Source organism: Eulemur rufifrons, chromosome 11 (genome assembly GCF_041146395.1).
Source record: "Eulemur rufifrons isolate Redbay chromosome 11, OSU_ERuf_1, whole genome shotgun sequence".
Lineage (NCBI taxonomy): Eukaryota > Metazoa > Chordata > Mammalia > Primates > Lemuridae > Eulemur > Eulemur rufifrons.
The window spans coordinates 6,219,699-6,244,191 of NC_090993.1; the positions used below are offsets into that span (position 1 = coordinate 6,219,699).

At 36.0% G+C, this 24,493-nt stretch overlaps 1 protein-coding gene across 3 annotated transcripts; it reads left to right on the forward strand.

Annotated features, from left to right (window-relative positions):
* Positions 1–640: 640 nt before the first annotated feature.
* On the forward strand, positions 641–23,951 carry FH (fumarate hydratase). Of its 3 annotated transcripts, none has more exons than XM_069484656.1 (10): positions 641–798; positions 3,151–3,285; positions 6,076–6,186; positions 7,688–7,864; positions 9,375–9,557; positions 14,528–14,693; positions 17,106–17,309; positions 19,006–19,133; positions 20,973–21,126; positions 23,609–23,951. In XM_069484656.1, the coding sequence occupies exons 1-10, from the start codon at positions 673–675 to the stop codon at positions 23,749–23,751; spliced, it is 1,527 nt and encodes a 508-aa protein (XP_069340757.1). In that variant the 5' UTR covers positions 641–672; the 3' UTR covers positions 23,752–23,951. The 3 variants fall into 3 exon arrangements, with proteins under 3 accessions (XP_069340757.1, XP_069340759.1, XP_069340758.1); XM_069484657.1 differs by lacking the exon at positions 641–798 and adding an exon at positions 1,251–1,333 and having other exon boundaries at positions 23,609–23,926; XM_069484658.1 differs by lacking the exon at positions 20,973–21,126 and having other exon boundaries at positions 650–798; positions 23,609–23,729.
* Positions 23,952–24,493: the final 542 nt, after the last annotated feature.

Consider the following 24,493-nt stretch of genomic DNA (forward strand, 5'->3'; position numbering starts at 1 on the left):
GCTATGGAAAAGCCTGTATACAAATAATACAAATTCTAAGATCACTTATTTATGGACATCTTTCACATTACATTTAAAAACGAGAATTCTGAGAGTACAGGCTAAGAAGAGAAAGGAAATTGTGGAGACCTGAAAATGACAAGTTAAAAGAAATGAGTAATTATTTTATTTTTGAGCAGTGAGATTATGAGTAATTCTCCATATTTTGCTGCACTTTCCAAAATTTCTACACTTAAGATATCTGGAAGAAATGAAAAAGGATTTCAAAATAGAATATGTAATGAGTGATTACACGATAAATACAAAAATAAATATTGCTTTCTAACATATTTCACCAACCAAACACTAACTGATTCATTAGCTAACACTCTTCGCCTTCTAACGGATACACACAAACTGGCTCTAAGAAAAGCCTGAACTTCGTTTCCCATAATCCCCTTCGTTCTAGTTTCCCAAGAATCTGTGGGCTCTAAACACCACACTACTACAATTAGGAAATTAACCCGTCCCCTCACTCTTTATTGGCCATTCACGATTGGTTCTGCCCCCTCTCTAGGTTTCAGGCTGTTGATTGGATAAGAGCGTAGGCCCGGTGGGCAGGGCTGGCTCTTACAGTCGGCGCGGAGGCGTGGCCACAACCGCCCAGAAATCTACCCAGGCTTCCTGAGCACCATGTACCGAACACTCCGGCTCCTCGCGCGCTCGCGTCGCCTCTTGCGGGCTCCACCCTCAGCCTCAGCTCCGGGCTTGAGTGGCGCAGCCGTCCCCCCATCCTGGCCCCCGAACGCGGCTCGAATGGTGAGCGCAGGCCGTCTGCCCCTGGCCTCCCTGCGGTGACCTTCAGCCCTCCTGCTTGCCGGCCTGGGCGCCCGCGGGCTGGCGGGAGGGATTTCCCGGGAGTACCTGCCGAGCCCGGCGCTGGGCTCCGCGCCCGCTCCGGCGTGGCGGGCCTCCCAGCTCCGGGCGCCTCCTCCATTGCGGGGATGGGTCCTCTGCACCAGCGGCGCTTGGGGAGGGGCGGCCGCAGCTTGTGAGGGTCCTGCTGGGCCCGCTCCTGGCTGCTCCCCGGAGCTCTCACAGCTGGGCCGAAGCTCCGGCATTTTGCGGTAACCCGCTTCAGCCGTGCTCACTGCTGCGCTCCTGCCCATAGGGAGGCCACCAGCCCTGGGACGCTGGGCCAGGTGGGAGGAGGACGTTGAGAGAGGGGCAGCTCCCGCCCCTGCCCCTTAGCTGGGCCTTGCTGGCCGGACACTTGCCGCGTGTTCATCTAGTCGCCTCTGAACCGTGGCTTCTTGGTTAACCAAGGTGCAGTGCATTGCTTTCAGCCTTCCAGGTGGGATAGAAGGTTCTTAAAAGATTTTACTTCTCATGAAATTGCCTCTTCAATTTGTTAGGCTGAATATGGTTTCCCCCGCAACTTTTGTAAAACCCTGAAATTAGTAAGCATAGGCATAGTATTCTGAAGCATGTTTGAGCAGATTGGATTGGACCTAACTAAAAGCTGAATCAGTACTTTTTATTCAGAAAGACAGCTAAGGAACTTAAAAGATCCAAGTTCAAGTTATGACATGCTTACTTAAGCCCTGAAGAGTGTCACCTTCGGTAAATAGGGTTTAAAAAGCATTAAGTATATATGTATACTGTTAGAAAAAGTTTGAGAAATTAATGACAGTTTAGGGAGAGTTATAATTCTGCACTCTTCACTGTGGTTTAGCGTGAGGTTTGCAGTCTAAGAGATATCTCAAATCCTACTTTGCTTCAGTTGAGACTTTGGGCAAATTGTCTTTGTGCCTTAGTTTCCACATGTAAAATTGAAATAATTATAGCTACTTAGCAAGACTGCACATGTGAAAATACCATGTATTGAGTGGTCATTAAATAAATGCTCCATCTAGAGTATTTCAAAGGGCCAGTACATTTTCTGGACTGTAGACTAAGATAATTCGATTAAATCACTATACCTGAAACTACAGAATCCAGAGTGCTTTACATTCCTGGAACCCCCTGCCCTAATAATTTTAGTACATTTTAGAACCTTTAAAATTTTTTATTACTTATTTTTTATTTGTGTACTGTTTTGTGAGGGGGAACAGGAGAACTTCTGAGTCTATCATATCTTGTCAGGGCAAATGTCAAAAAATAGCACTGCTTTCCTCTTAAGGTTGTAATATTAGCTAAAATAAGATGAGGGTAGATTTTTTTTTCGTAGTTCTAAACACATGTGTCACACTCTAACCTCTTTCAGCTCTAAAATCTCTATTGATTTTGTTAAGTTCTTCCTGTTTTTAGTGTTAAGAAATTTACAAAACCCTAGATGCCTTAAGTTACCTTTCATTTGAAAGAATACATAAAAGGTCATTCACTAGAAAAAATATTTATTGAATGCCTTCTGTGTACCGAGCCCTGTAAATAAGACACAGTCCCTATGGGCTAGAGTTTAGAGACTACTGGGATAGATTAAATAAGCAAAACAGTTAAATAAGCAAAGAAATCACATTTGAAAAATTACAATGTGATCCTGTAATTCCAGGCCACAAAGTCTGGAAAGATGGATAATATTTTATTCTATATTGCAATGTAAAAATCAATAAACTATTATTATGTATTTGCCTATTTTGAGACTTGGTAGTCACCTCTATTTTAGAACCAGACAGGCTTTTTCAGGAAGAAACTGAAAACCCAAAACACAATGAAATCACATGTTGAATTTTTATCTCTTGTGATAGTCTTTTTGCAAAAAAAAGATTGCCATTAAACTAAACCATGGCATTTCCTAAAGAAAAAATAAAATGCTTTTCAGATTCTCAGTCTAAAGTGGCTTAAGAGTATTTCAGTGTTCAAGAAAATCAGAATCATTTTTTATGCAAAAAGACTGTCACAAGAGATAAAAATTCAACATTTGATTTCATTGTGCTTTGGGTTTTCAGTTTCTTCCTGAAAAACCTTGTCTGGTTCTAAAATAGAGGGTGACCACCAAATCAAAACAAAAATTTCTCAAGGAAAGAACTGAAGGCAGGGAGTTGAATGAGAATCAAAATGGAATTTTTTGTCTTTGTGATACTTCATACGATTTCTTTCCCTTTACAACTGATAAAATGCTGATACTTGGTTTTTTTTCAAGCTATAACGCTGTCTTATCCGTGTTTTTAGGCAAGTCAGAATTCTTTCCGGACAGAATATGATACATTTGGTGAACTCAAGGTCCCAAATGATAAGTATTATGGTGCCCAGACTGTGAGATCTACAATGAACTTTAAGATTGGAGGCGTGACAGAACGCATGCCAGTAAGTGGCTTTTGTGGAAATGTTAGCTTATTTTGGATGAACGAGGTTGTATTCACATAAGTCACTTTACTTTACAAATAAATATTTCAAGGAGTTACAATGTAAAGTTATTAGAGAACTAGCCTTATGAGTAATAAGATGTTCTCTTTCATTAAAATGTCAAAGAACTTTTTGAAGTCTTAGCATGCTATTATTTTGAGCTATGCTTTTAAATATTTTGGATTTTTATTTGGTAGAACTAAATGCTTATCCTTTTATTCTTGCTGGGTATTTACACATTTTTACTAGGATTTTAACATTTTTATTTCAATACTCAAATTCTTTTCTTTCCCATTGATTTAAAACTCAGATTTTTTTTTTTTTGGATATTATACTATCTTGGCTTCAGTTTCCAGAAAAGTGTATAGTACACAAATACATCAAAATATTACTCTTCATGTTTGACATATAATAGCATATAATAGATAACATATAATAAGTATTTGTTCAATGTCACATGAATGATTTAATGGTTAGAAAACTTTTTACCACATTTTATTAAATTTAAGGTGCCATCAATTAGAAGATGCGCTGATACGCACCACTGAGAAAGCAAAAGACTACCAATTAAGGTTGTGACCTGTCATTGATTGTAAGGTGCATCTTGATTTCTGAGATGTTAAAATGTGAAAAGAATTGATGAACTACGTAATATATTCTATGGAGCCCAACTGGAGTATGAGAAATAGTCAATGCAGGAGTGCAGGATAGGCTTTAGTAAGGCTTCATCCGGTGAGATATTCTTTAACAGTTATCTTCTAAATGTACTTGGATTTTGTATAGTTTAACTGCCATATTTTAACTCATTCTTAAACCTTCAAGACTGACTCTTTATAGGTTTATAGAACTTCACAACAGGCAGCTGAATCTTTGAGGAAAATCTCTTTGTCAGTGTACCTTACAGCCTGCTTGGTAGCAAGGTAAACAGGGTCTGCTCGATGGTTGGGTGACAAAGGGTAGTGACCAATCCTAAAATGCTCTTATATAATTCAGCTCCTGGGATTAAGGAGGTCAGCTCTAGCCAATATTGGTGGGATTGAGTACAGCTCATGTTTTGATTGTCCTGCTCTACCCAGCAGGTTGTGTGGTTCTAGGGGTGTGTGGTTTGCTGCTCCTGCTCCAGAGACAGGGCAGCCATTTGGATTGTATGTCTGTGAAAGGTAGACACTGGGACTCTCAATTTTGTCACGTCTGACTTCATCCGGATTAATTTCCTGAATTTTATTAAATATAAAACAGACTACATGTACTCTGAACTGAGTAGCATGATTAAACTCAACCCTTTTTACCTGAGGTCCAAAGGAAAACAAAACCAAAACAGATTATGAACTTCTAATGTGAGTACATTAAGTAACCTGTCTTTTCTCCCCAGTGGTACATTTTGCCATTTTATTTTAATGGTGTTCACTAAAACTCTTTCTGCTATGACCTTTTTCATTTTTATGGGTCCATAAATATTGGGGTCAGTCACTCCATTCAGAGAGCCAGTGTTGATTGATACTCAGTTACAATTTTGGTAGTGGTTCAGCCTACTATGCAGTGTTTGTTCCTATTGAAATTTAAATCCCCATTTATTTTCATGTTTAAAGCTTTGAAGTTTCTAATCCTGTGTTCCATTTGTCTCTATTTCATTTGAATAAAACATTTATAATGTTTTAATTCTAATTTCTTAAAATTCAAAATGAAAATTTTCATTTTCTTTCTTTTCTGTTTGCCCCTCAGCTAATACTTACTCTGGTCGAGGTTTATGTGTTTAGTGTGTCTTATTCATTACTCTACTTTGCTTTTTCTACTTTGATTCCCCTCTGAGGACTACAGCTTCTCTTTTATAAATTCATCACTCTTCCTCACCTCCCTTTCTCCCTTCTGCTCTGTCCCCATTCAAACCTGGTATGGGATCTATACCACAGTCTGTATTATTAATTTTAACAAGAACTCATAACTCACTTGTCTTACAAAAACTAGGTTATCATTTCGTGAAATCTCACCAAAAGTTATTCCATTTATCTTTTTAAAGATTGGTGAGGTGATTTGAGATAGACAATGAAAAGATCTGCAGACTAACAGGGTCTGAAAATATGGTTACATATATCAGAAGCTATCAACTTTAAGTCTGGAGAACCCTGGCTTTAAAAAAAAAATTCTTCTGAGAGAAATTTCCAGTGATTTATCACCGGAAGTGTCAAGGCTTCACTAACTTAACTAGAATACATTGCTTTTTGGCTTTAGGGTGAAATGATAACCCACTCACTAACTGGTAATCTCATACTGATTGGCATCATTGATTTTTTTTTTTCTTTTTTAAGAGAGGAAAAAAATTATAATGCAACATGGGGCCCAGTAAGGGAAAATAATGGCTCTTGCTGATGAAATGATTGAGTACCATTTGTTTTCATATATAGTGTATGAAATAAGCACATGTGCTTTATAGTGTGTGTGTGTATATAAATAGGATGAATAGTGCATTGTGTATGTTTGAATATGTGTGTATGTATGTGTATGTGACAGGCACACACACACACATATATGAAGAGTTAATGTATTTGCCTTTGTTTGCTTCCCTAAACCAATGGATATATGATAATGGTGATTCTTGGTTCATTATTTATCTGTCCATAATCTTTATATCCTAAATATTTTAATTTTATATTATTAAGTTATTTTATGCTCAGGTTTTACATCTGCCTTAAATAATAAACTTTCATGATGAACTAAATTATAAATTTGAGATATTTTTCTGATTAATTTTAGATTCCAGTTATTAAAGCTTTTGGCATCTTGAAGCGAGCAGCTGCTGAAGTAAACCAGGATTATGGTCTTGATCCAAAGATTGCTAATGCAATAATGAAGGCAGCAGATGAGGTAGGAGGTGATAAGTGTGTTTACTTAATAGCATCAGACCCATGCCATCCACTAAATGATGATACACTCTGGCAGGAGGAAAGGGGAATTGTGAATTCTTGAGTTAATAAATTTTGAGGTCGAGTGTTAGCATCATTGTTTAGTGAGAATATTAATATGGTACTTAAAATATTATGACAAAATTTCTGGATGATATTATACTTTTTGTGTTTAAGTCTCTTGACTTCCTTGTTAATTTACATAGTTTGAAGAAAATTTTTTGGAAAGACACTGTTGGAACTTTATTTCTTATGTATAAATGGTTCCTTTTAAGACTAGTTAATTATTTGATAATACATATCAAGGATGTAATTTCACTAATGCACTAATAACATTGCCTTAAGGAAGCAAGCAGAAATAACAGTTTAAAAACTATATAAATAGTATGTAGTGTTGTTCATTACAGTACTATTTATAATAATAACAAATTAGACAGTATCTAACTGTAACAAATGCTTATGTGAGTTGTAGTTACATTGTGAATTATAGAAAATTAGATTTTTGAATATTGGCATAGAACAAAGCCTAGCCTGTGAGAAATAGGAAAGTTTGCAAAAATGTGTATGTATTTTATAATCCTAATTTTGTTTAGAAAAAAATAAACAGAAAATGTGTTCACATACACACACATCCACCCATTGCATGGGATAGAGACTGGAAGGAGATGCCAACGTGCTAATAGTCATAATTTCTGAGGAGTAGAACCATAGTGACTATTGTATTTTTCTCAGTTCTCAAAATTTTCTACACTGATTACCTATTATATAACTAGGAAAAAAGTTTTATTTTAAAGTGGATCAATTGTGCATTCTGATTTTTTAAGCTAAAATCATTCCAGAAGTTATACATGCACTCTTTTAGAAAGCATGCAATCCAAAAACTAACATGAGCTGAAAGTACAAAAATACGACAAAAATAGGGGCAAATCTGGGCAGTGTTTGTTTCTACATTTGGCGATTGCTGCTCATTGGACATCTGTGCAATGAAGTAGCTATTAGTGAACTCACATTTTCAAGTCACTAGCTCATTATCATGCTGACTCTGGCGGTAACTTGGATATTCCTGCTGAGCACCAACAATAAATGTATCGAAAGACTTGACGGACTTGCCAGCCTTAACAGGTGGCCTGCTATTAGAGGAGGCAGTTGGAGGAATATAAGAAAGATGGCTTTGGTTCAGTTTTCATTTGTAACCAGTGAATTGTCTGTCATGCCTTTCAGAATAGATAATATTTTACTTTCTAAAGTATCAGTGGCTGGAGCAAGTGATGGCTGCAGAAGCTTAGATTTGTGGAACAACTGTATTCAAACTCTTTGGCACCATCAGTGAGTCATTTAGCATATGAAACAATGAACATCTTTAAAATAGTTTTATAAATGGAACTTAGTCATGGTCAACTAAAATAGCTAAAAGAATATTATTTCTTATTTTAAAAAATTCATTTTTAACATTTTTCCTGCAGGTAGCTGAAGGTAAATTAAATGATCATTTTCCTCTCGTGGTGTGGCAGACTGGATCAGGAACCCAGACAAATATGAATGTAAATGAAGTCATTAGCAATAGAGCAATTGAAATGTTAGGAGGTGAACTTGGTAGCAAGAAACCTGTGCATCCCAATGATCATGTTAATAAAAGCCAGGTCAGTATATGATCTCTTTTTTTTGTTATAAATTGAAAAGCATACCTGAGATTTTCTTATAAAATAAGCACTGGCTTTTGGCAAGGGGAGTTCATTCAGCTTATATTCTTTAACAAAGAAGACTTCTTATGTGTCTTATTTCTTTTAGGAATCTTGGCTTTAATGTCTCAAACTTTATGAAAGTCATTTTTAGGATACCTAAAGTTAGTATATATGTATATTTTTATTGTTTGGTTTAATTTTAAAACGCTTTATTTTGAAACAACTTTATATTAAAGAATTACAAGAATATTTTGAAGAGTTTCTGTATTCCCTTCACTCAGCTTCCTTTAATGTTAACATCTTACATAGCCATGGTATATTTGTCAAAACTAAGAAATTAACGTTGATACAATACTCTCAGCTAAACAGACTTTTATAGGATTTCCCTAGTTTTTCCACCTAAGTCCTTTTTCTCTTTCAGGATCCAGACCAGGCTACACATTACATTTAGTCACAGGTCTTCTTAGGTTCTACAATCTGTGACATTTTCTTGGTCTTTTGTGATTGTCTCAGTCCATTGGGGCTGCTCTAACAAAATACAGTAGACTGGGTAGCTTATCAATGACAGAAATTAATTTCTTGCACTTCTGAAGGCTGAAAATCTAAGATCAGCCACCAGCAGATACATTGTATGGTGAGGCTGGCTCATAGATGGCTGTCTTTTCTCCGTGTCCTTATGTGGTCGATGGGATGAAGTAGCTCTCTGAGATCTCTTTTATAAAGACACTAATTTCATTGATGAGAGCTCTGCCCCCGTGACCTAATCACCCCTCAAAGGCCCCACCTCCTAATGCCATCACCTTAGAGGTTGGGATTTCAACATATGAATTTTGGGGGGATACCCACAGTTAGACCATGGTATTTTGTAGAAGGCCCCTCAATTTTTGTGTGTCTGATGTTTTCACATGATTAGACTGAGACTATGAATTTTGGGGAAGATTATTGTAGAAGTGGCAGTCCCCAAGGGACTGAGTTTTGCCAGGTCCTAAATATTTTGGCAAGTCACATAATCTCTTTGAGAGCTGGGCTTTCCTACTTTGAAAGTATTGACCTACCTCACAGAATTTTGCTAAACTTAATAAATAAATGTTCATAAAAGACTATGCACTGTATAATTATAAGATGTTATTGTTATCCTCAAATGTAGTTGTGAACTATACTTCCCAATGTTTTGCTATCAAGTTTTGGTAGGCAGATTTAATGTGTATCTTATATAATATATATATACACACACATAATACATTCAGTATATTTGGTATATATAATACAGTTCTGAGCATGTTATATATAGGAAACCAAGTTGCTTCTTATTTGATCCGAAGTGACCTATGTAACTTGCCACACATACATGTTGAGTACTCTTTACAGAGTTTTGAATATTAGTGAGTTTTTTAACTGAAACATTTAAGTTTGTTTATTGTTGCCTCTGATTTAACATTTTATATTTCTTTTGTAAAATTTCCAACAGAGCTCAAATGATACTTTCCCCACAGCAATGCACATTGCTGCCGCAATAGAAGTTCATGAAGTACTGTTACCAGGACTACAGAAGCTACATGATGCTCTCAATGCAAAATCCAAAGAGTTTGCACACATCATCAAAATTGGGCGTACTCATACTCAGGATGCTGTACCACTTACTCTTGGGCAGGTAGAGTTTGACTAATTTTGTTCAATTCAGGGCTTGGTACAAATGGCCAATGTATCACCCTTAAAATCTTACTGATTTAGAAGGCCAAATTTATAACAGTTAAGTTTAGTGACAGAGATTGTTCTGCATCAACCAATCAGTAGTTTCTGTTGACATCCACTTAGAAGAAGAGCAGAGCGTACTGGCTATAAGCTAGACTTGGGTCAGCCTGCCTGGTTTCAAATCTTAGCTTTGCTGTGTGTAAGGTGTGGGACACAGGAAAATTATTTAACCTTTCTGTCTCAGTTTTCTGAGCTGTAAAATGAGGAAAATAATTTTTCTTTCATAGGATAGCTGTGAAGTTCTAATAAGCTGATTCATGTAGAGTGCTTAGAACCATGCTTTGCACATAGTAAAGTACCCATTAGCGTTAGCTGTCATCATCATCATCTTCGTCAATATCATTATCATGATTTCTTTATCTTATTCTAAGTTAATTGGTTATTTAAGATTTAATTTTAAAGTGATTAAGGAAGGTAGGTCTTACTCTTTAAAATTGTTTTGACCATATGTGAAGGAGGTATTATTCCCTTCTCCAAGATACGAGGAAGTATTTTCATGTTTCTTTATCATTGTACAATTGATATCTCGAGGTGATTATAAATGCTAAGTATCAAATAATAGTTCCATAGAAATTGAGGTGAAGGTGAGAGTTTGGCTGCCGGTTACTTGGATAGTTTCTAATTTGTGGTTTTGTTTAGACGATGGTAAAGTCACACCTAACGGGTACAGTGCACACTATCTGGGTGAAGGGCACACTTATAACTTTGATGCAAACAGTACAAAAGCAATTTATGTAACCAAAACATTTGTAGCCCCGTAATATTCTGAAATTTAAAAAAAAGGTTGATCACTTAGCTTAATTTAATTATGGAATGAATGAGGAAAACTCAGAATGATTAATTGAAAAACAAATGATGGGACTAAATTGAACTCACTAGGTTAGGTTGCCCCTTAAAGGCTATGTCTCATTTCTCTTTGCATCATTGGTTCTTAGTACCATGTATAATTTCTAAGGAGAAATAGCATATGTGTTTGAGACTTGAGTATCCCTCAGGTTTCTAATTTTTTCCCCTCCTTTGGACGTGTCACATGTTGAAAATTACTATGCTAAAGTCCATTTGGACCATGACTCAGCCTTCTACATAAAATCATCATTCTACCTGTTATGACAGAAAATGATGTTTTTCTGTTTGACTTTTATCAGAAGTATTTATACTTGCTTTTATTGGAATTGTCTTTTGAGTTTTTGCATTTTTCCCCAATCAAAATGTATTTCATAAGTGAGTCCAGCTCGTATAGGGGTATATGTGTGTGTATGTGTGTGTATACCTATCTATCTATCTATATATATATATATGAACACAGTTGCTTAATGACAGGGATATAGCCTAAGAAATGTGTCGTTAGGCAATTTTGTCATTGTGTGAATGTCATAGAGTGAACTTATACAAACCTAGATGGTAAAGCCTACTACACACCTAGGCTATATGGGATAGCCCAGGGGTGGGGAACTTGCGGCCTTAAGGCCACATATGGCCTTCTAGGTTCTTAAGCGTGGCCTTTTGACTGAATCCAAATTTCACAGAACAAATCTTTTTATTTTTATGAATACATTTTTGCTTGTCTTTTATAATTTTTATTTTATTTTTAAAATGAATGTATTTAAAATACCAAAGAATAAAATAAGTTTCAATGAAATAACCAGATTGACCAGCACAATTAGAACATTAGTAAGCTATACGGGCTAAATTGACGGCTGCTACACTCCTGATTTAGTTCTAACTTTCCCTGCCTGACTGGTGCCACTACCGCAGGAGGCGGGTTGGAGAGAATGTAGGGGGTTAAAGTATGCCAGTCTGTTAACAGCTTTGACAGTAGTGCGCTCTGTTTCTGTTTGAAGTGGAATTCGTGCATAGTTGCACAGCTCGACAGTAGTTTTTAATTCTGTCTGCTTAACAGCCTATCATGTCAAAGAAGACCAAGAGAATGCTGAACCAAGAAAACAGATTTTTTAAGGATTGGTAATTGCACTATTATCTTGTTTCTGCTAAAGATAACATTATTTGCTTGCTTAGTGATACTGCAGTATCAACATTAAAGAAATTAAATGCTCATCAGCGTTATAACACTCATAAGGACTGCAAGTATTTTAAAATTAGAGGGAGAGGCACAAAAGGTTGTATTGCAGAAATTAAAAGATGAAAAGCAAAAGCAAAGACAGTTCTTTCAAGCAGCAATGAGAGCTGGAAATAATGCCACTGAAACACTTATAAAGTACTTTATATATTCAGAAAAAAGGGAAGCTGTTCAGTGATGTAGAAATTGTAAAAGAATGCATCATTGAAGTTGTAAGATACTTAGACCCCGATAATGTTTCCAAGTACAAACAACTGCCTCTTTCATGGAGAACCATAACTGATTGGCAGCATGAATTAGCCTTTAACTTACTAGAACAACTTCTGAATCAACTGATACTGCTGAGTTGGTGCAGGTTTTATACTTCATTTGGGTCATAACAAAAGATTTTCTTTGTTACAAAGAGTTACTTGCTTTGGGCACTCTTGGGAAAAGAACACAGGGAATAGATATTTTCAACAACTTTCAAGACAAATGTGAAGTTAGACCGGATTTGGTAGATTGAGTGTGTGTATGTAGAGACAGCGCACCTTCCATGACAGGAAAACACAAAGGGTTTATTGCACAGATAAAAAAAGTATTAACAGATACAGATATTCTCATTTCTTTTCATTGTCTCTTGCATCAGCAAAATCTCTGTGCTAAAGCTAGTATTTTAAGTGACACTTTGCAACAAGTTATAAGTATTGTTAACTATATTTGTGCAAATGCAACACAGCATTGTCAGTTTCATCACATGCTGAAGTTGAAGGGGATGAGGTATTCAGTGTGGATTTGCTCTATCATCCGAAAGTGCATTGGCTATCATAGGGACAGGTGTTGGCCAAAATTTTATTTCTGCAAGAACAGATAGTTAAATTTTATGAAGAACAGAATCAGCAATATGAATTATTGTAAGAAGATTTCTACAGAAATGCAGCATTTATGTGTGATATATCAAAACAACTTTGCAAGGTAAAACTAAGTCTATGTATGATGTGTGGCAAAAAATCAAGCTATCTTTTTTAAAACACTTCTTCAAAAGGAAATTTCAGATGAACATTTTGCCCAGTTAGCAAAGGTCATTGATGAGCAGGGTATGTGTGGATCATTTGAAGAATACGCACCTGTTATAGAACTATTAATTGGAGAATACAATGAAAGCTTCACTGACTTTGAGAATCATGACATCACACTCAAATTAGCTTTTTAGTGTCACCTAGTTGATATCACCAAGGCACCTAAAGAACTACAGATGGAATTGATTGAGCTCTCAGTGACATTTTAAAGTCATTGATGCTTAGAAAGATCCAGTTGAAATAAGGAAAAATGCAATAGAAATACCCATGCCTTAGGCAACATGTCTGAAAAATGCTTTCTGGCTTTTCAGCTACCTATTGCTGTGAATCTACATTCTTTTACTTAAACCAAATCAAGATACCCTTAAGGTCACAAATGACTGATACCCATCTAGAGGATCAGCTGAAACTGCAGACCTCCATGCTGCAACCAAATATTCAAATGCTTTCCAACAAAAAGCGGACACAACAAAGTCATTAAAAGTTAACTTTTACAATTAACAAATAGTTTACATTTTTTGAAATTATTAAGTACATAGTAGTTAGATTTTTATAAAATAATGTACATTTTTAAGTATTTCTAATTGAAGTTTCTTGAATGAGGCCTTATTTGATTACAGCTAAATTAATGTGGCCTTCCAACGTGAAAAGGTTCCCCACCCCTGGTATAGCCTGTTGCTTCTAGGCTACAAACCTGTATGGTAAGTTACTGTACTGAATACCATAGGCAACTGTAACATAATGGTAAGTATTTGTGTATCTAAACATAGAAAAGATATAGTAAACATACGGTATTATAGACTTATGGTAGCAGTTATATGTGCTGTGTGTCCTTGACTGAAACATTGTTAGGTGGGGTACATGAGTAATGTTCTGTCAGATGGATTAGGTCTACCTAAAGGGAATTATATCTTTTGAAACGTTTTCTTTAGAACAGTATGAAATCCTAATACTTATCAAAATTATTCATGGTTTTCAGGCAAGAAAAAAAGATAGATTTAATGTGACCGTGTATTTTGGCTTGCTCAGTTAAGTCCTAGTTTTGTCCCTGCATAATTATTAATAGGGCCCTACTATGTTCAAAGCATGATAAATTCTATGGTTGCTTTAATTAAAGTGTGTCATAGTTTGGGAACCAGTGTGACATTGACAGCAGAATTTAAATGCTTATTGAAGCTATAGTCTGACTCTAGTATTTTGTGCTGTTCAGTGAGTCATTTAGCTTCTCAAGTCTCTATAAATGTCATCATGTTCCTTATCAAGTCTTTAAACTAAAATTATATAGAGAATATTTCTATGTTTTCATTTTTTTTCTTAAGAGGATTTAGTATTTTTTTCTTTCTCAAAGTTGTCTGGGGCACACTAAAAAATAAGAAAATCACTTCAGTTTATTTAGTAGATTGTGAATAAACTAATAATTTAATGTAGTAAAGTTGTTCTTTTTAAAATTTTATTTCCTGTATTGTTTTTCTTTGCTTTCTAGTAATAAAAAACTAGATTATAAATAGCCTGCTGCATGTTATCAGTGGCATTGCCCTACCTTATAGATTTATAAACCATCATCCTTCCCTATACTTTGCTTATTATATGAATTAAACTAGTATAAATACCTCTGGGGTAGCTTATGATTTAGTATTCTGAAATATATTTTAAACCTTCTCTTTAATGCAGTTAGAGTAACTTACAAGACATTAGGAATTATTTATTCTCATCTTAATTTTCTTCTCTTTTCAGGAATTTGGTGGTTATGTTCAACAAGTGTCATATGCGATGGCGAGAATAAAAGCTGCCATGCCAAGAATCTATGAGCTCGCAGCTGGAGGCACCGCTGTCGGTACCGGTTTAAATACTAGAATTGGCTTTGCAGAAAAGGTTGCTGCAAAAGTGTCTACACTCACAGGTTAGTGACCACATGAATTATTTTTATTTTCATTATGCTAGTCTAGGTGTTTCTGTCTTGAATTTTTCTGAATTTAAAGTTAGAATTAATATTTTCTCATCAAACTTGTGTTTCCTATCTATTTCCAAAGTTGTAATGTTAATTCTTTTGCTTTTTAAAAGTTTTCCATATAGGAGTTTATACGTCATGCAGTGAAAATCTACCAGTGTTAACTTTGTTTACTATCTGGTGATAGTCAATTATTTTTCCTTTAAAGTGCTTTTGAATAGCAGTTTTCAAAATAGGCAGAAACAACTGATTGTTGAAAACATTATTTGAATGGTAAATATACTGTAGACAGGCATAATTTCTTTTTTTCCTGTATCATGCTGTGAATTACTGGCCTTTTTGAATCCTGTCTTTCCTTCAGTAGAAGAAATACTATGCTCTAGATAATGATAACTATTATTAGGCCAAGTTGTCATCTCCAGAAAACTCCTATTAAGATGCAGATGTTACCAGAGCGTTAGGGTAGAGATAATTATACATTACATATTATAACTTACTAGTTGATTTGTTTTTTAATCAAATGTTACTAGAAAAGAAATGTATTCTTAGGGTTTAGAATGTGTATATCTTTAAAATTTTTAACATGGGAAAGATCAACTGAGAACTTATAACTCATTATAGGTCCCTATTCTCTCAGGGGATCTTATGGCCCCTTGGCTAATGGAGAGAATGGGGCAGAGTAAACTGGACAAAGAAATTTTTTTTAAATTGTATTAAGAAAAGAGTGTGTAATAAAGCAGAGTGAATTCTACCTACTTTTCATCTTTACTCAAGAGTAGTCAGGCATCACACACGTGTGTTTGCAGTAGGATGGTGTTTTTTCTTTCAATACATATTGTGCTTAATATTTCATCCTTTAAGTGTAGTGTCAGATTCTTTGTATTCCTTCAGGACTACTTTGAAAAATGTAGACAAAGCTTGAGTCTCACAAAGCAGACAAAAACATACACCGAGGAAAGGACACCCTATTCAACACATGGTGTTTGGAAAATTGAATAGCCATATGCAGAAGAATGAACCTGGATCCCTATCTCTTATCATATATAAAAATTAACTCCATATGGATTAAAGACTTAAATGTAAGACCTGAAACTATAAAAATTTTAGAAGAAAACCCAGGAAAAACTCTTCTGGACATTAGTCTAGACAAAGAATTTAGGACCAAAACCTCAAAAGCAAATCCAACAAAAATAAATAAAGGGGACTTAATTAAACTAAAAAGCTCTGCACAGCTAAAGAAATAATCAACAGAATAAATAGACAACCTGCAGAATGGGAGAAAATATTTGTAAACTATGCATCCAACAAAGTACATACCCAGAATCTATACGGAATTCAAACAACTTAGCAAGAAAAAGACAAATAACCCCATTGAAAAGTGGGCAAACAATGTGAACAGACATTTTTCAAGAGAAGATATACAATGGCCAATACACATATGACAAAATTTTCAACATCACAAGTCAACACAAATGCAAATTAAAACCACATTGCTATCCCATTTTACTCCAGTTAGAATGGCCATTGTTAAAAAGTCAGAAAACAATAGATGTTGGCGTGGATGTGGTGAAAAGGGATTGCTTATATACTGTGGAAAACTAAATTAATATAACCTCTGTGGAAAACAGTATGGAGATTTCTCAAAGAAAACCTCAAAAGTAGATCTACCATTTGATTCAGCGATCCCACTACTGAGGATCTACCCAAAGGAAAAGAAGTCATTATATCAAAAAGATACCTGTGCTTGTATGTTCATAGCAGCACAATTCACAATTGCACAGGTATGGAATAAACCTAAGTGTCCATCAACTGAAGAGTGGATAAAGACATTGTGGTATACATATGCCATGACATACTACTCAGTCATAAAAAAGAATGAAATAATAATATCTTTTGCAGCAATTTAGATGAAACTGGAGGTCATTATCCTAAATGAAGTAACTCAGGAACAGAAAAACCGAATACCGCATATTCTTATAAGTGGGTGCTAAGCTATAGGTATGCATGGTCATACAGAGTGGAATAATAGTCACTGGAGATTCCAAAGGTGGAAGGGTGAGGAGGTGAGGGATGAAAAATTACCTATGGGTACAATGTACAGTATTGAGGTGATGGGTACACTAAAAGCCCAGACTTCACCACTATACAACGTACCCACATAACAAAATTGCATCTGTACCCCTAAATCTACTGGGAAAAAAAGAAAGCTTGAGTTTTAAACATTTTTTTCTGATGTAAAACTTTTATTCTGTTTTTGTTTTTTGTATATTGGAACTTTCTGTTTAACTTGCTGATAGTAGAAAAATGTTTGATCTTTACCTGTTCACTTATATAGGTTATTTTTTTTTTTTTTCTTTTCTTCAGGCTTGCCTTTTGTCACTGCTCCAAATAAATTTGAAGCTCTGGCTGCTCATGATGCTCTGGTTGAGCTCAGTGGAGCCATGAACACCACCGCTTGCAGTCTGATGAAGATCGCAAATGATATTCGTTTTCTGGGTTCCGGTCCTCGGTCGGGTCTGGGTGAACTGATCTTGCCCGAAAATGAACCAGGAAGCAGCATCATGCCAGGTAATCACATAGCTAACAAATGTTGTTGTTAGAACTTGGCTGTTCTCAGCTACAGTATGTCTCTTTTTGTTTAATATGATCCCAAAGCTGGGTGGGGATACATTGGGGCACACTTGTTTCAGAATGTCTATGGGCCATTCTTGATCAGGATTTCTGAGAACATCACCTCACGAGACAGGAAAAAAGAATCTGAGTTAGCAGCTTGTATTTTGATTCTCACCTTAGCAAATGCATAGTAATTCTGTCTTTCACAGGCCAAAGCCAAGAGAATGCTACAACAGGCTGTTAAAGTGATCAGCATGGGTTGAGTAAAAATAAGTCATACCAAACTCATCTTATTTGATTTTTTGCATTGTGTTGTGGGCCTGTTAGATAAGGGGAGTGAACAGACACTGGAAGTCTGGATTTGAGCAACTCATTTGATAGACGAGCATGATATTCATTGATTCCAGTGGAGCAGCGTGGGCAGTGCTGGTAGATGAGTGTAGCTGGGTGAATAGTGACATTTAAGGAGTGCCAATGAGTTGACTTCAGTCTGGAGGAATATTTTGGTAACAAGTCGAAGGGCTCTGCCCCTTTACCAGTTTACTGGTGACTGAGGGTGAAGGCAGAGAATACCTGCTGATCATATTAGCAGATAACAAAGTTGAGCTAGCAATGTGTCAGGTGACAGAATTGAGATACATAAAGGCCTCTGCAGGTTGGGCTGAAACTGACAAGGTAACTTTTAAATGATGAGAAAGGCTTAACTGTAAATTCTTTTAAATCTATACATGTGTAGAATGCAGAAGAGATCTAGTTTTAAAGTATTTCATGTTAAGAGTTTAGTTGATTGCAAATCCAAGGTGATTGCCTAAAAAGGAGAAGTGGGGAGTTACAGAAAAAGGAAATAATCCTCCCGGTGCATTACTTTGTGCTAGTTAGAGGAATTGGGGATATTTGGTTCAAACATGAGCTTCTCTGAGGAGTACTGCCAGGATGGTGGTGTTCCGGAAATTCGTGTAAGGAACAGGATAATTTCAGCTTAACATCAGCTGCCTCTGAGAAGCCTCCCATGTGTTGGTGATGGGTCTCTCTTATAAGTGTTCCTATAGCAGCATACACTTCTCTGATTTACCCCTTTATCTATTGTAATTGCCAGTTCTCTCTCCCAAGCCTCCAAGTTCTGTGAGAGCAGAGCCTACATCTTTCTTATTCACCACTGTATATTCAGTGCCAGGCTTCATAAATATTTATAGAGGGTACAGTGGCATGTGCCTGTAATCCCAGCTATTTGGGAGGCTGAGGTTGGAGGATCACTTGAGCTCAGGAGTTCAAGAGCAGCCTGGGCAACATAGCAAGAACCTATCTCTATAAAAAATAAAATGAATAAAAATTAAAAAAAAAATCAAGTTCCATAAATATTTATAGAATGAACAAAAGCCATGGAGGTGGAGAACTATGTTTAATGTATAGTTGTGGCTACTCATTAGCAATTGGATGATTCAGTTGTGGCCACCCATCCCCCCTTCCTTGGTTTGTTTCATCAGATCGACACTGCTGGTTTGGGCCTTGCTTTATTGTAATGTATTACTTTATGTAAAGAAATTAGGTTTCCTTCCTTTCCTGATTATTTGGATTAAATTCTCATCTTAACTGATACTTGAAACCATGAGTGTATTTGATGTGGACTCTGTCACTGGTGGTTTCCTGGAAGGCAAGGTGAACCCCACTCAGTGTGAAGCAATGACCATGGTTGCAGCCCAAGTCATGGGGAATCACGTCGCTGTGACTGTCGGAGGCAGCAATGGACATTTCGAGTTGAATGTTTTCAAGCCAATGATGGTAAGCTTTAAATTTGATTTTTAATGTTTTTTGACCAAAGGCTAATTGTCTTGGTTTTTGTCTTTCATAAAGATTTGTAGAGATTCCATATTAGAAAGTTGGATGACATAAGTAGCAACTGCAAATCAAGCATTTATTAATGTTAGAGGAATAAACCTAGATATTAGGAATTAGGTGACTTTTAAGCTTAAGTGATTTGATGGTTTGCTTTTTTTTTTTTTAATAGCCCCAGTTTAAAAAAAAAGTTTCCCCCACAACCCTGTCTCCTTTCTCATGCTGCTGCTTTCTTCTTTCTTCAAATTCAGTCTTGAAAGAATAACCCATATTCACTTTCATTTACACTATAATCACTGCAGTCCAGCTCAGCCTCCTCCACTTGTGCTTAAATTGCTCTCCCATTCATTAGTGGCCTCCTCACTCCAGTAGACACCCACAGTTGTTCTTACCAACATCTGATGTTGACTGTCCCGTCTTGAAACATTCTTCATCCTTGATTTCCTCAACATTTATTTCCCAGTTCTCTTCCTGTTCCCTCTCAAGCTTTCTTTCAATGATTGCTTTTACCTCCTCTACATACTTTGAAAACATTATCGTGTCCACCAAAACTGTTCTTTTTCTTTCATCTTTACAAAGATGGAATCGTCTTTCATCCAGTTCCCCAGCTTCAGACAGTGGAGCTGTCCTCACCATTTAGAGCCCTTCATTTGCATAAAATGTTATTGCTGAGACATATTAGAGGCTTATTTCCTCTTGGTGTCTGACGTAAAGTCTAGTTTTAATTTGATAAGAATATGCAAACGTCAAATTTTAAGTGTATTCATTCAGTGGATTCACCAAATGTTTATTGAGCACTATTCTATCAGGCATTGCACTGGGTGCTAGCAACAGAGCAATGAACAAGACAGATTTTTTTTCCCCCTCATGGAATGTATATGATAGTAGAAAAAAAAAAAGGACAAGTCAAAGCAGAATTCAGACCTACAAAATTTTGCTTCCAGGCCAGATTCTGACAGTTAACACCAGCTGCCTGGCATATTTAGGTGCTAACAATAAATGCCATTTTAATCTACTTTTTGTGTTTAATATAAAATAAATTAAGGTAGTCAACATTTGCCTTATAATGAAGTCATTAGTCTCAAATTAAACCTTAAATTTCCTTGTCTTCTATTAGAATTCATTGTGGGAAGTATAGTTTTCAGATCCTGGGGTTTAGGATGTGGATATATCTTAATACATATCAGAAATGTAACCAAAAGAAAAAAAATGCTAAAACAAACTAATTGATTTTATACTGTCTTTAAACACTGTATGAAAAGTTATTTTAAAGTGGTTGTGGAATATTTGTTTTGTTAAGCATAAAAAACCTGGTGATCATTGAGAACTAGGAAGCCCTGACTTTACTGATTGCCTCAAACACATGCTGAACTTTCTCACCTTTGCACCGTTGCTCCCCTTCCTTCTGCATGGAAGATTCTTCTTCCATCTCTGGCTATCTAAGTCCTCTCCATCAAATAGGACTTCATGGTTCCTACAACTGCAATTAATTTCTCTTTCTCTGTGATCTCTAGCACTCCATACCTCTGTTTTAAATACCATAGGTTATCTTGTATTTTAGTTATTTGTATCTTTTTCACCTTTTTTAGACTTCTGTGCCTTCAGATGTTTATAATTTCTTTCTTTCACATTTGTTTTCTTGGGTGTAAAGCACTAGCCTTACAATTGGTAGGAGTGCTATATGTTTATTGAATTATATATTTACTGTGAACCAGCAAATAATATGTTATTGGACAAAAAAATGTTAGGCTTAGTAATTTCTCTCTTTCTCTGTCTCTCTCAAAGATTAAGAATGTGTTACAGTCAGCCAGGCTGCTAGGGGATGTTTCAGTTTCCTTCACAGAAAACTGCGTGGTGGGCATCCAGGCCAACACAGAAAGGATCAACAAGCTAATGAATGAGTCTCTAATGTTGGTGACAGCTCTCAATCCTCACATAGGTAAGGGTTTAGGCAATAATAATGTCATTTTGAATACAAAATAGAAAAGCTGAAAAATCTTTGAGAATACTGAATTTGTATTTGAGGATAGCAAATTCCTTTTGGACACTGTTTCAGTAAAATCTCTTAAAATATTTAAAATTGTTAAAAGATGCTATATATAACATTTATAGTTCTTTCAAAAACTTGATCCATTATGCTTTATTTTATTCAAAATGTGTTGTATTCAGAAGTAGAAGTTCAAACTTATTTTAATCCTAATGGAATTCAGGTGCTAAATATTCCATGCAGACACTGAGGGAAGGTTAACTATGAGACCCTCAGCTGGTACTGTCACTAGGTGGCACTGGCTCATCAGTAGCATGGAATGAATTCATTTTTCTACCTTCTCTGGATGCTCTACAATGCTTTGATTTTGTTGTTTTTATTCATTTCAAGAATGGAAAGTTATAATTAAAATGAAAGAGAAAAGGTTATGTATTCATTGCTTATAGGGAATAGGAGGAAAGTGGAAATATTTTATCTAAAACCATGATTTTGCATTGCAAGCCTTTTTTCAGAATTATAAATATTTCATTATGTAGAATCAAACATACAGCTCTGGGTTGTAGAGTGACCACAGTGATCCCACTGAGTAGACTGTTTTGACTTTTGTAGGTTTTGAGGCATTCATTGCATTGTGTTTTCATATGTTAAAAGCCATTTTCTCCTTTCTCCTTTGTGCTCAGTTGAGGTTCACATATTCTTTGATTATCTATTTTAGAACAGGTTATGATACAGTCATTTGGCATGATATGGTTATCGCTTTAAAACATTCTTCTTTAATCCTGAACTTTCAAGGCAGACTTTATATTCCTGGTTTTACATCAAGCTGTAATTTTACTTTTTTAAAGTTAGAGCTCATTTGACTCCTTCAGGTTGCTCTAAGCCCAATATCAGTGTGTGTGTGTAGTCGTGAGATTGGTAATGATATTTTGATCCATTTAAAATTTTATCATACGTTAGCATTCAACTGGAAAGATGCAAAGGGGAACCCAAAGGCTGCTATGAGAAACATTTCATCAGGTTCTTACTCCAGAACATGTTGCCAAAACTTTTAAAATAGAGATATCTCCTGAAGCTTGGATGATTGGTAAATCGTTCTTGAAATCAGTGTAATGTGAGGTAAAAAGGCTTGTCAGAGGTCACTCAAGGATAACGTGGGCAAACACCACCTTACTAGGCGACTGAGCACGAGCCTTACAACCCTCCAAATCGTGGGTTCTCTATGTCCCCTCATTATGTAACAGGCTGATGGCCAATAATGTGGGACTTGAGAACAGAAAGTGGTGAGCATTAATACTTAAACTTTAAAGTCATCATGAACATAAAAGTGCAGGATATTATATTGACCCCAAGAGTTTAATATATTCTTTCTCAGAGCTACTCTGCTTTGAGAAAGATGCTCTTTTCAATAAATGGCATCAGTAAATGCCCTTTTCAACATGTTTAGCATTCATAAATTCAGTTAAGTAATAAAATTAAGTATGCCTATAATTTGTTTTATAAATGGTTAATAATTACATACTGACACGTAACATCACGTCTGCTTGATGATCATAGTGCCTCAGCAGGCCTCTTCCTTTGGTCATCTTCCTCTGATCTCGTTTTCTTGGTTTTTGTTTTTCTCTCCCTCATTGGTTTCATTTCCATTCTTGCTTTCGACTTCTGACTTTTTCTTTAAATTATGTTGAGACAACTTGCTGAACTACCCTGCCCCTACCTTCATTCATTTAAAAAGCAAATCACTCTGAAGTGAACAGTATACCTGTGATCTTTTGTACAAGTCTCTATTTCTGTCGAAACTCCGCCTTGTGATGTCAGGGGAGAGGCCAGGGAATGGAAGCCATTGCAGCCGAGAGCTATGTAGACAAGAGTCGCTGCAAGCAGCTCTGGAGGTGCCTGTCCTCAAAGCCCTGCCTGCACCCCCCCCCCCCCCCACTGTGAGAGGACTCCTCTTCCCACCTTGCAGAGCCAGCCACCACACTTGCCAGTCATGCAATGCTATATTTTCTGCAGGACTGGAACATTTACCTTGTTAATGCTTCCTTATAAAGTAATTATTTCTGGTTAAACATGTTGTTTGAAAAATATACCCAGATAAATATTTTTATGTCTTGGTGCTATAATTTCTCTTTTTCCTCCCCATGAAAATAATCTGAGTTAGTAGGCAGTTTCAACTTAGGAACGAACCTGTTGCAGTAAGTAGGTGTGTTTAAGTCTATATTTCTTAAAAAAAGTAAAGAAAGGTTATTTTTTTTTTAACAAAAGAAATGACAGTTATTGAGATAACCAGTTAAATATTTTTAAAAATAGAAAATGTCACTTAAGAGGCTAAAATAAAATAGTATCGATATCAAGTAAACAATGATGATTACCTTTTGCTTTAGAAAGCCAAATTTCACTACTAACTCCTAGGTCATCTTTTTATTTTTTTCTTCAGGGTATGATAAAGCAGCAAAGATTGCTAAGACAGCACACAAAAATGGATCAACCTTAAAGGAAACTGCTATTGAACTTGGCTTTCTCACAGCAGAGCAGTTTGATGAGTGGGTAAAACCTAAGGACATGCTGGGTCCAAAGTGATGTAAATACATTTATAATGGAAATAAACATGTTGTGTAAAATGAAAAAACAGACTCCTTCTATTTTTAAAAAATGGATAAATTTGAAAGGAAATTGCTATTGAACTGAAGTGTCTGTAGCAGAGCAATTTGATCAGTGTATAAAACCCCAGGATGTTCTAGATCCAAGGTGAATTAAATAAGTATAAAATAAAATACATTGTATAAAAGAAACCAGACTAATTTTCCTTTTATATTAATTGACTTATAGTTGAATCTCTGATTTTTGTGCATGTGCTCATGACTTCATAAATTTTCTAAAAGAGCTGTATGAATTTTTAAAGGCTTTTAATTTTTTTGGTTGGTGGTAGTTTAAAAAAATTCCCTATGGTATCTTGTTATCTCATTCCAAAATCATGTTCTTAGCCATCTTTTATTTTCCTGTGATTTGGGAGCATAAGCTGACCAAGCCCTTTTGAGTGGGGATATGTGTGTATGTGTGTATATGTACACATGCACACATATGTATATATGTTAGGAAATAGGATAGGTTAAGAAAATTGGGATATATATATGTCCTATGTGCTAATCACGCACACAAATACACACACATACCTTCTGATCTTATTTGTATTTTCATAGAAAGACTGGGTCAAAATTACAGGACAAAGGTTAGGTAAAGGGAGCAGGCATGAAGATTGGAAAGGAAGGAAGGAAGAATGTCGTGAAAGTGAATCTTGCCCATCATCCCTTTGTGCACCAGT